Source organism: Papilio polytes, unplaced genomic scaffold (genome assembly GCF_000836215.1).
Source record: "Papilio polytes unplaced genomic scaffold, Ppol_1.0 DF824225.1, whole genome shotgun sequence".
Taxonomy (NCBI): Eukaryota; Metazoa; Arthropoda; class Insecta; order Lepidoptera; family Papilionidae; genus Papilio; species Papilio polytes.
This window is the reverse complement of record NW_013524979.1, coordinates 572,173-584,035: the sequence shown is the minus strand read 5'-3', so window position 1 is coordinate 584,035 and position 11,863 is coordinate 572,173. Positions and strand designations below refer to the sequence as shown.

Genomic DNA, 11,863 nt, shown 5'->3' with positions numbered 1-11,863 from the left:
TTCAAAAGGATATGTTGAACCGTTGCAGAATGAATGAGTAAACATTACAAAACTAAATTAATGAATCCCACAGGAACCGTAACTATGCCCGTGATAAAACGTAGCCTATGTGTTCTTCCAGACTATGCTCTAAACCTGTGCCAAATTTCATGAAGATCCGTTCAGCCGTTTAGGCTACAAACGCTAAAAAACATCCATCCATCTAAACTTTCGCATTTATAATATTAGTATTAGTAAGATTGCTTGTTCATATATGTTGTTTCATTCTGGTTGATTAGTATTCCCAAGCCTTGTCACAGATCGGTAAAGCATAGTTCAAGAGATGAATGTTTTAAGTGATTGATTGAGGGGGCTGATAATGAAATTTGAATTAATTTCCTCGGCCACAGTTTAGAAAAACTCAATAATGAACTAAAGAGATTGAAGATTCAATAATATTATGCAAAAGTTTCATAGATAAAAGTAGCCAACATATATGTTGTGTAAACATAAACAAGCTTGAAATTTGTGGATGTTTGTCATAAGCAAGTCGCAGGTGAAATGCGCATATCGTGACTAATTCCAATATTATTCCAATTGCGCTGTACAAAACCAATTGTTATTCAAAATATTGCACTACTGTGTCATCTAGGATGTAAATATTTGTACTTACACTAGTGTTTTTTTGGCACTATCGCCTACAACTTAGCTGCGCAAGACCTTATGGCCAACTACCATAAGCTATAGTATTGGTCCCCGTTTAATTCAAAAAATAATAACATCATAGTCTATGTTACTCACAGATAAAAGACCTTTCTAATGGTAAAAGATTTTTTGAAATCGGACCAGTAGTTTTTGAGTAATTGCTAAACATTCAAAAATACAGCGCTTTCCTCTATATATTAGTAAAAATATTCATAATGAGGTGCTCTGGACCCTAATTTAGGATTGAGTATGCCTTAATCGATCTATGCTTAATGCGGATCGGACTTCACAAAAATTTTTGCAGATCTGTGCAAGTTTTACAAATATCCATTACGCCTACTTGACTTCAAAATAAATAGAAAATTTTAGTCAACGGATAGTTTAAATGCCTTATATAATTATGCGAATGAAACTTGTTATGCTAATAATAATTACGTAACTTAAAACGTCGCAAACATCTGCGCAATTTATGCTCCAAGGTTATATTTATCTTTTCAAATAGAGCTACTGCACAGATAAAGATATTTACATTTGAAATACAACCGCTAAACCTGAGTTGTCACTGTTCAAAAACATGTTGAAAAACACATCTTGGTGAGTGAATTCAGGCTACAATATGTGGTACTTACTGTCGCAGTCGTAATGAGGATTGAAAATAAGAGATAGAATTAACTGCCATAACAGACGCTTTTAAATGGGAAATTTAATAAAAGACCGTTTTATAAAACAGATGGATATATTTCTTATGAAAAATAAATATAACGAATATTATTAGAGAGTACAATTTAATTCGCTATCACTATTGTAATACTAATTAACGCTACGTATAAATATAATTCATAATCAAACCCAACTGATGCTAATCATTATAAAGTTGGCAGCACTGAATATAAACTAAATTTTGAGATGTAAGGTTGGCTGCATTGTCAACGTATTTAAAAAACCACAAAATATAGATTTAAACTACGCTAACATTACGAAGTAACATTTTTAACATTTAAATCTATTTTAAATGAATATTTATTTGATAAAAATTGTTCGACAAAAGTAGAGCCTTAAAATGAGAAATATCGAGCTATTTAATGTACATAAAAAAAAACAAATAGGCAAATCTTTTTTTTAGATGTAGATTGTTAAAGGTTATATTAATTGACATAGATAACCTCAAATATATAATAAATATTTGTGCAATTTTAACATTTCACTCAATTTAGCGACTGTTTCAATGCTTTTTTGACCGATTATTGCTACACACAGCAAAGTTCACAGTATATAAGATAAATATATAAATATTCGAGTACCTAAAATATATACTACTAAAATACATATAAACATAGCCAGTCTCTATTACTTAGTCTATAAAAGTCACCTTTTACCTTTCCAAAATGATTTGGCAAGTTTTAAATAGAAATTAAAGATTTCATGATTACATACAAAAACCGCTACACAAATTATATATAAATTAAGTGAAAAGTATCTTATTTTTAGGTAAACATATTCTATTTTCCAAACTAAGGCCTAAAATATGTACCGTAATTATTTAATTACAAAATTTCCATAAAAACCATTTTTGGTTTGCACCAAAATTGCCGCCATGTCTGAATTTAGCTGTTTTAGTTGTCACAAGACTTAGGCTTTAATTTGAAATGGAATTACATTTATTACATCTTAAAGCACTTCAATTACACCACCAGTGTTTAAAATACTTCTTAACAAAAATACAATGAAATAAAATGCAAATTAATTAAATTTAACAATACAATAATATTTTAGTCATTTGAATTAAAATTTAAAACTATGCATAATATTTTAAACAAAATAAAACTTATATAAATAGCGTTTATTTCATAAATAGAAAACATTTTAAATAAAAACTTGAAATACATTTCGTTATAAAAATAAAAAAGAAAATATAAAATTTTGCGCGGGAATTACATGACTATTTTCAACCATAGCCATCTTTTAACAATGAATTGATTTTAACATTATGGTTAATTTTACCTTCCAAAATAATTCCACTTAACGTAAATCAAATGTTATTAAAAAAAAAACTTACTCCATATCGTCTATCACTAAAAAATTTTAAGGCAAGAAGCATCATATAATAACTCTAATAGAAAATAAAGAATAAAAAACTCTATTAATTACACAATAAGATGCAAAATAGACTAATTAAATAATCGATCTTTTCCAGAATATTCCAATTTCGAAGCGTTGGAAAACCTATATACGTTTTATGTGCGTTACATATTCGATTTTTTTTATTTAAACTAATACAATTCAAAAAAGCACTTTATTCCAATATCAATACGGTTTATTATTGCTTAAGTGAAATTCTGATAATACTAAATTCGTAGAAAAATGACACCTAACGTCAGATACAAAAAAGATTATTGCCTGAATTTGAGTCTCTACCTACTTACTATTCTATAGAACAGTTTATTCTGTGACAGTTCAAAATATTTCATATTAAAGTTTTATGTTGGCAACATTGAGTTGTTTCCCTCGAACACAAGCATTTATACAAAACTGTAAAATGAAATATTTCTATAGCATTTTTTTAAATAAGGATGTGCAACGCTTGTCATATTGTTACAATTTGTGACGTCATAGTTCTCAAATCGTGAAAATAGCTAGAGATATTATATTACTCACAAATTTGGAATCGATTGATCACAATAAACAATAAAATTATCCCTCTTTATAAGAGACTACCTGTCCCCCGCGACTCCGTCCGCGCGCAAAAAAAGTAAGTAGCCTTTTTTTTTAGACTATGCTCTATATGCCTAAATTAATAAAAAAAAAACATCCATCCATCCATCTATCTGAACTTTCATATTACTAATATTATAAATTAAAGTTTAGATTGATAGATGTCTATTACAAGGTATATCGGAAACAGCTTAACGAATCTAGATGAAATTTGGGACATGTAGGAAAGTCTGGAAAAACATATAACTGACTTTCTGAGTTTTTTCAGAGATTCAAAAAATATATAGACATAGTTGATATTTCACTTGAGACATTTTTTACATAATCCACTAACGATATCTATTGATAGCTTCAAAACCACATACTAATACTTAAAAAAAAATGTTTTATATGTTTTTTTGTGACACTGTTTACTTTTATAACAATAGATGGAGCTTATAATATTGTAAAGTCAATGGACTTGAAGTGGTAATCTTGACTATAAATATTACCTATCAGAGAAATTACCGGTGAAAAATTCACAATACCTAGGCCAGGGGTGGTGAACATTTAACCATCGAAGGTCCAGGGGTGGCAAACATTTATGCATTAGTGCTATTTTTTTAAAGATGTTTAATACGGTCTTAGAGTCGCATCGAATAAATAAGACATTAATTATTAGTCAATTCCATGCACTTATTTTATAATTTTTTCGTAATATTTTGCCCACTGCGGTTAGACACATATCTTTGAATTTCTTCGCCGATATGTGCATGATGTTTTCCTTCACCGTAAGAACGTTAGGTAAGTTATGTACATATGAAAATTAGAAAATCGGATTAGTACGGCGGGATTCAAACCCAAGATCTGTAGATTAGAAGTCAAGCTTAAACCACTGAGCCACCGACACTCCGATTTTTTTATTATCGACATGCCCAAAATATGTCGTGTGCCACCAGGGCCTATATTTCTTAAACATTTTTTTTCCGCGCGGACGAAGTCTGCAAAATTAAATTTGTAATATGATTTTATGTTTTTTAGTAATTTTACGTAGTTAATGCGGCTGCATATCGATGTAATGTATTTAATCCGTATCTGCCAGCGACTCTAGTATTGCGTGCGGAAAGTGCGGGGTTTATATGAGCGTTGTGTAACTCTGACACTTGTGTGGAACACGCCGCGGCCGGGTCGCCTGATGTTTTAAGACTGCCTAGCCTGTTTGAGAGAAAAAGGATTGTTCGTTAACTCTTATGTTAGTTGTAATTATATAAATCAACATTAAAGTCTAATTTTAGTCTTTTCAAGGATGGTAAGAGTGGTTTAAGTTGGATAAGACGCATAGGAAGGGTAAATTTACTCTTTCCATCACCTCCTCTGTTTATTAAAATTAGGTGAAGCATTTACAAATGTGGATCTCTATGGGCTAATGTAGCTTCGCTATTTTGGCGAATTTCAGTAGCCGCATGATGATTGTCATCTTTTAAGATATAAAAAACTAATTATTAACAACTAGTTGTTCCCGTGCGACTTCATCTGCATGAATTTATTGTACTTTTGTAAATCTTTTATTTGCAAATGTCAAAATTCAAATGCACAAATGACAAAGAAAAAAAGAAAAAAGAAAGCTTTTGTTGGCTAACAATTATCGTTACCATGGCAACCTTGCTTCTTTGCTGCTAGTGGCTTGTCTTTGTTCTTTTCTCTCATAGTATTTTACAAATTCTCCCCCTCTTAATTAAATAGCGCGAAAATAGAATATAGCGTGTCGAGAGTGTAGGGGTGTTTATTACCAATTTATTAGTAAAAAAAGTTAATAATCTTGTAGTAGCTTATTTTAGTATACTTATTATTTGTGCAATTATTATTAGATTATTACCAGAATTCATTCCCGGGATGTGCGTTCCCGTCCCAGGGGTAGGTGATGACTAGCAGCTTGCCCGCGTGCTCGCCCGCCAGCCGGCACGACGGCTGCCGGTCCTCCACCTGCACGCTGATGCCACCTGCAAGTAACAAAAACACCAATTATGTAAAAAATAATATAAAAAACACAAAAAAACACGATTTAACGCCATCTATTGACAGCAAAAAGCAAAGATTAGCCAGTAAACTGAAAATTATTAATTACTAGTATAAACTATACTTTCCTTAATTTATATATAAATCAATTTCTTAGTTTAGAATATACTTGAAAACAACACAAAAAAAAACAGCGAAAAAGTGATATCAAGTGAGATTTGTACTTATTTTTCACTTATTTTGAATTTTTCACGTCTATGTGTTTTATGTCAATTCCCTATAACTCAAAAAAATAAGACAAATTGAATGACACCTCCACTAGTCATGCCAGTAGCTGGCATGCACTTTATTGTACCAGCATGATGTATTCCTGTCTTAAAAAATCTTAAGCCATATACGAAACTTGACAATTGTTCATACTTTTACAGGTATTTCTTTAAAAAATTTACATTTCACTTACCTTTTGGATGCCGTTTACTTTCAAAGAATATTCTCTTTTCAGTCGGTGTTTCAGCTTCCGATGAGTTTGTGAACAAAGCTGAAAATACAAAATTATGGATGGTAATGGTAATGGTAAATATTATGGATTAAAACCTTAATGTGGGTAAGAGACCATAAGTTGCTACCAACATCAAGGAAGCAAGATTACCAAGGTTTGTTATGTCATGTCAGTTTGACATTTGCTATTGATAATTTGATAAATGTAAAATATAAAATAAAATTTTCATAATTTCATGCGGATGAAGTCGCACGGGAACAGCTAGTTTTAGTATATATCTATGTATACTTACCTAGTATACTCTGACTTGGATGTATGAAAGCAAAGTTGACATCTGACACATGATCCAGCATGTCCTTCTTCAGAAAAGACCGTATTCTCTCCAAGAATGTCAGAATGTAGACGTCAGTTTGATGTTCCGATATCATCCATACACCTAAACCTGGAAAATACGATCTTACTAAAATAAAAAAATATGAACGTTTGGATGGATGGATGTTTGTAAAAGTTTGTAATTTATAGCCTAAACTGCTGAATAAATCTGGATGAAGTTTGACATAGATGTAAAACTTAGAGGTCACACAGGTGTACTATGTACTATGTGTTTTTTTTTCAATTTATTAACCCCATAAGTTAAATAGCGTGAAAATATATAGCCTATGACATGTCGATACTTCAGGGTTTGTTAGTAAAAAATAATTAATTAAAAATATAATATGATAACTGACATTACATAACACAGAAGTGTGTTTACAGTTTATTAAAATAGCATAAATATATAGAAGTGATATTTATTTTTCCCTTTCACTTGGTAAGAAATAAAGACAATGTGTTTAAACAGATGTGTAAATCAATTTAAATGTGACAAAAAACTTACCACATCCAATAATATTAAGAAAGGCATGTCTGCCCGCTTCCTTAGCTCTATGTTCAGCCTCCAACAGAGCGACCTCCGCTAACACACACAATCTCTTGTAATACACCTCATTATCGAAGATCAAATCATTCTTTATTTTCACATATCTATCTATATATCTCTTTTCTTCTGATTTATCTTGAATATTCACGTATGATGTTAATTCTTGGTAAGTATAACTGTGTACCTAAGGAAAAAATTACTTGATGTTTGTAAATCATGTTTTTTCAGTCATTATTAGGTTCCTCTTGCATTCAAAGCTAAGATCTTGTAAAAAATATTTTAATAGTCCAAAAAAGTAATCCAGAGTTTAAGTCACACCTTTTACATGCTTAGTTAATATATAAGATACTAGCTTTGCCCGCGATTTCGCCCGCGTGAAATAATAAAATATATTATGTTAGCTATTTAATATCTGTCACAGTTTTTTAATGATGCAAGAATTTTGAAATCGGTCCAGTAGTTTTTCAATGTAAGAATCCATAAATCCAAATCTTTCCTCTTTATAATATATATTAACAAAAAAAATTTTGAAAAAATATTCCAAATCATTCACAAAATTTTCTTAACCAATTTTGTTTTAAAGAAATTCAATGCACTGAAATAGAGATAAACAGAGAGAGAGAGAGAGAGAGAGAGAGAAATAGTGGCATTTATTAATATTTTTTTGTTGGGCATGAAATTAACACTTACTTGATAGAATTCCGACCACATTTGTCTCCACATATGTTTAGCTGACTGGTTATTTCTAACGTACGTAGTTTTCAATACATTGAGACACGTTGTCGGAGTTACTTCTTCCCCGTAGCCGTTCTCAAGGGTATTCTGTTGTTCTGTTATTATTATGTCTTCGTATTCCATACGATTTGCACGTTGGAAACGAGGCCCTACGACACCTGATAAATAAAATCGACAATTGTTATTTTAATTAGAAAATCATCAATAATAGGATATTTTGTATAAAAATATATTTTTACTATAACGATTTTTTGTTGAAAGTAATCTGCGTCTTTTCCTAGATTTTTTATTTATTTTTTTGTAGAATTAAATACACATAAAATATGACATACAAGTCAAAGCTTTTTGCCATAAAACACGACGTTTAAAAAAATTACCATAGTGATATAAAAGTCAAAAAGAATAAAGATCTAAAAAGAATTCTATCAATCAGCGATCTATAGTGAATTTTTTTTTTAATTCGGTTTAACAGTTTTTGTGTATCACACACAAAAGCACAAGATATAAAGCAAAATAATTACTAATTACACTAACCTATAATAATAGCATCTTCTTCAGCGTTCTCTTCTCTGACAACTCCGGAGTTCTTTCTTTCCCCATCGTTGATGCACTCCGTGTAGCCGCTCACGTACACCAGAGACGCGAGTTTCATCTCATCGTAACTGAGACAGTTCTCTAACACTAACGGAGGTTTCTGTTGCAAAGTGCCTACAGTTTCCCAACCACCATGACTAAAAATAAAACGTTTTTTTTATTTACTATATACAAATACTTGCTGTTACCATGCAACTTCATCCGCATGAAATTATAAAAATCATTTTATTTACATTTGTCAAATTATCAATTGCAAATGTCAAAATGACATGACATGTCAAACCATGGCAAACTTGCTTCCTTGATGTTGGCAACAACTTATGGTCTCTTTCCCACATTAGGGTTTTTATCCAAAACATTTACCCCTTAAATTTAACGGCGTGAAAATATAGCCTAAAGCGTGACTCAAATAGGGCTTTTTATTAAAAAAGAGTTATTCGAAAATATGCTGTGATTGCTAACATCTTAGGCAACAAAGAAGTGTGTGTTTACGCTTTATTATAATAGTATAGATAGTATAGACATAAGATTGCTCATTCACATGAAATTAAAAAAATATAGCCTATGTTACTCACAGATAAACTACCTTTATAACGGTGAAAGAATTTTTTAAATCGGCCTATTACTTTATGAGTTATTTTAATATATACCAAAATAATACATAAAAAATCCAAATCTTTTCTCTTTATAACATTAGTATAGATAGACAATAAAACATGTTAATATAGATATTTTTTTTCTGTGCGGAATAAGATTTTTTTTTTAAGAAAAACATTTTTTTCAAACAAACAAACTCCAAAGTTTCCTTCTATGTTATATTTTATCCAGATCTATGCAAATGTTAGATACTTGGAGACCATCCTCGACATCTATGACAAATTTCGTTGAGATCCCTCCAGGCTACTAGGCTACAAACTCTAACAAACATCCATTCATACAAACTTTTACATTTATAATAATAAGAGATATAAAAAATATAACTTAACTTACCCTTCTTCCCCAGTAATAAGTTTGTATGTATCATGTCTGCCCATAAACGTAATCGCTCGTTTCTTCAATATCCTGTCAATCAGATCAGCGACAGACATCTCTTTGTATAACAACTTCTCTATACTTGTACCAAATTCTCTGTAATTCAAATAAAATAAATACCTTACATTGTTGAAGTATAAACAGAGATAAAGAGGTTTTCGCGTTTATTTTAAGATTTATGATCGAATACTTAAATCTTTAACCCAATCGAGAGTTTTTTGTAGCAAAAAAATATTACATGTTACCAGCACACTAAAAACAAAATCTTACGTATTTTTTTTTAGTAGTTTTATTAAAAAAATCTATGTTAAATTAGTTGTTTGTCACACTGGATACTATCGAATAAAGGGTAAACGCCTCGTTATCGTAGCTTACAATCTGACTGACAAAATATTAATGGAATTTAGAGTTTTTTTCTGTAAATGGAGTACCATAAACAAAGACAAATGTACATCTAAGCTTTAAAAAAAATAAACACTTTACTACCAGAGGGTTTAATTAGTAATTTAGAATATTTGTGGTATTTTAGTTTTAAATACCTTAACCACTTTACATAAAGAGAAAAAAATAACAAAACACTGTTTATTTACATTACATTTCTTCTCAAAAGCCCATTTCTTATATGATAAAAATCTTACCTTTTATATATAAGGAAATGCGTCATAAGAAGCAGGACTCTCTCGTGTATAAGAGGGTAAGTAGATACTATATTTCTCTTCAACTTTTCAATTGACCTCCGTACTAGTAATTTCTCTAACCTGTTGAAAAAATTACATAGTACAATTTCCTACATTTAACTGTGGTAGAACCCACTTTAACATCTTCGCATGAATTGGCCGGCTCGCCCCCAGCAATACTACGACCACACAGAAAACAGGCGTGAAGTGGAAGGTATTCCGCGTTTCGTCTGGTTAGTTTGGTGCCTGAGGCCTAATTTTATTCCTTTTTCCTTTCCATCCTTTTCTTAAGAGGGAAGATTGGGAAGGAAAAGTAGATTTGACAGTGGAGGAGAAGCATAGGAAGGGGAAATGTCCTCTTTATGTGCATATCCTTCTCCATCAATTAAGGATAGGAATGCATCTGCAATTACGGATGTTTAAGAGCAGCAGTCGCTTTCCATTTCGGTGGATTCAGGTGGCCGTTTACTCGTTTGCCACCTTATGTTAGCATAATTAAAAAAAAACATAATTTCATTGTCACCCTCATTTCTAGTGTACTAAAAATGTATGGTTACTGCAGAAAAACTGATGGATGCAGTTGTATTGATTTTCTTAATATAGATGTTAATGACATTTGAATTTGTAACAAGTATAGTGGCAACACCTCTATTGTATTGCATATCATTATAATTATTACCTAATATAGTAGATTAAATCTGCTTTTAATGCTTAATTCTGTCACTTAAAACATTAGAAATTAATCTATGAATAATATAATTACCTGACAGTTTCAATAGGAAATGGTATTGGGAATGCTTTGCTCTTCTTTATAATTTCCTCCACATCATCTGATAGTTTGACTGCGGGCAGATCTGTGCACTGCCTTAACAATTCATTTGTCTCTTTGCCCATACTCGGGTAGCACCAGTCTGGTTTACACCTGCAGATTGTATGATAAAAATCAATGTTTAGACAAAGTTACATTTAGTAATATTATAAACACGACTGTTTAGACAGCTGTATAAAAATACATCAACTAACATTAGAAGGCATGTCCAGGACTGACCAATGAATCTTGGTGAAATTATTATGTGATTAGTGAAAATTTAACACATTGGTACACGGCGGGATTCGAACCCAAGCCCTGTAGATTACAAGTAAAGTGCTTAAACACCTGAGCCACCAACACTGTATTAACAATATTTTATAACATGTAATTGTTTTTGTTTACAATATTTGAGTAAATATAAACATATTTTGTTTGTGAATGTCAAAATATTAACGTATTTTAAAACAATCAAATTGACAAATGTTATAAATAGATTTAACATTCCATTTAATTAAATGTTTGTTTGAATAAAAAAGAATAATTATGCATAATATTTTACAACATATTTCACCACTAGCGCTCACCAGTGACTCAGATTTTGTAGTAGTAAATTTTTATAATGTATGTTTTATTTACATGGTCCTAAACTAATTACTTTTGTGATTAAATTTTCTACATTTTGTTAAGATATTTTGTTCTCTCCATAATAAGAGTTATTCATGTTTTCCCTTGTTCCAGTATTACACCATATTATAACTATAAACGACTGGAAGTTTATTTTTTAATTCATAAGGTGCAACATTGAAATAATAACAATATTAAAGAAATGTTTTAAATGTGTAAAATTGCTTACCACGCAAAAGTTTGAAAATGTCGTAAGCTATCCATCTTCTGTGTGTATTTCTTAAAAAATAATAATAATATTAGTTAATTTAAAGTTATGAATGAATAAATTTATACAATAGTTTTTCTATGTTACGAAATACACTCACAAATATTTGTCGTTTCAGTATTTTTTGAGTATACCACAAGCATTTATTATACATTAACAAACATCTACCACATGTAGCTCAATGAAAGCCGCTTTTAAAATAATTTTGCATTAGAAAATATAAAGTTATTTAAAAAAAAACAATTTTCGGTATATCCAATGACGAATGATGTAAATGCGAAAGATGCGAATGACAAATTGTCATAAAAATTGA

The 11,863-nt window shown here is 30.6% G+C and overlaps 1 protein-coding gene across 1 annotated transcript; it reads right to left on the bottom strand.

Annotated features, from left to right (window-relative positions):
• Positions 1-4,363: 4,363 nt before the first annotated feature.
• Positions 4,364-11,842, bottom strand: LOC106110582. The gene is made up of 12 exons (XM_013292463.1): positions 11,651-11,842; positions 11,512-11,561; positions 10,611-10,769; positions 9,809-9,928; positions 9,129-9,266; positions 8,079-8,275; positions 7,500-7,702; positions 6,768-6,993; positions 6,183-6,332; positions 5,852-5,929; positions 5,252-5,375; positions 4,364-4,590 (listed from the first exon to the last, which is right to left on the bottom strand). The coding sequence occupies exons 1-12, from the start codon at positions 11,702-11,704 to the stop codon at positions 4,422-4,424; spliced, it is 1,668 nt and encodes a 555-aa protein (XP_013147917.1). The 5' UTR covers positions 11,705-11,842; the 3' UTR covers positions 4,364-4,421.
• Between the last annotated feature and the right edge of the window lie 21 nt (positions 11,843-11,863).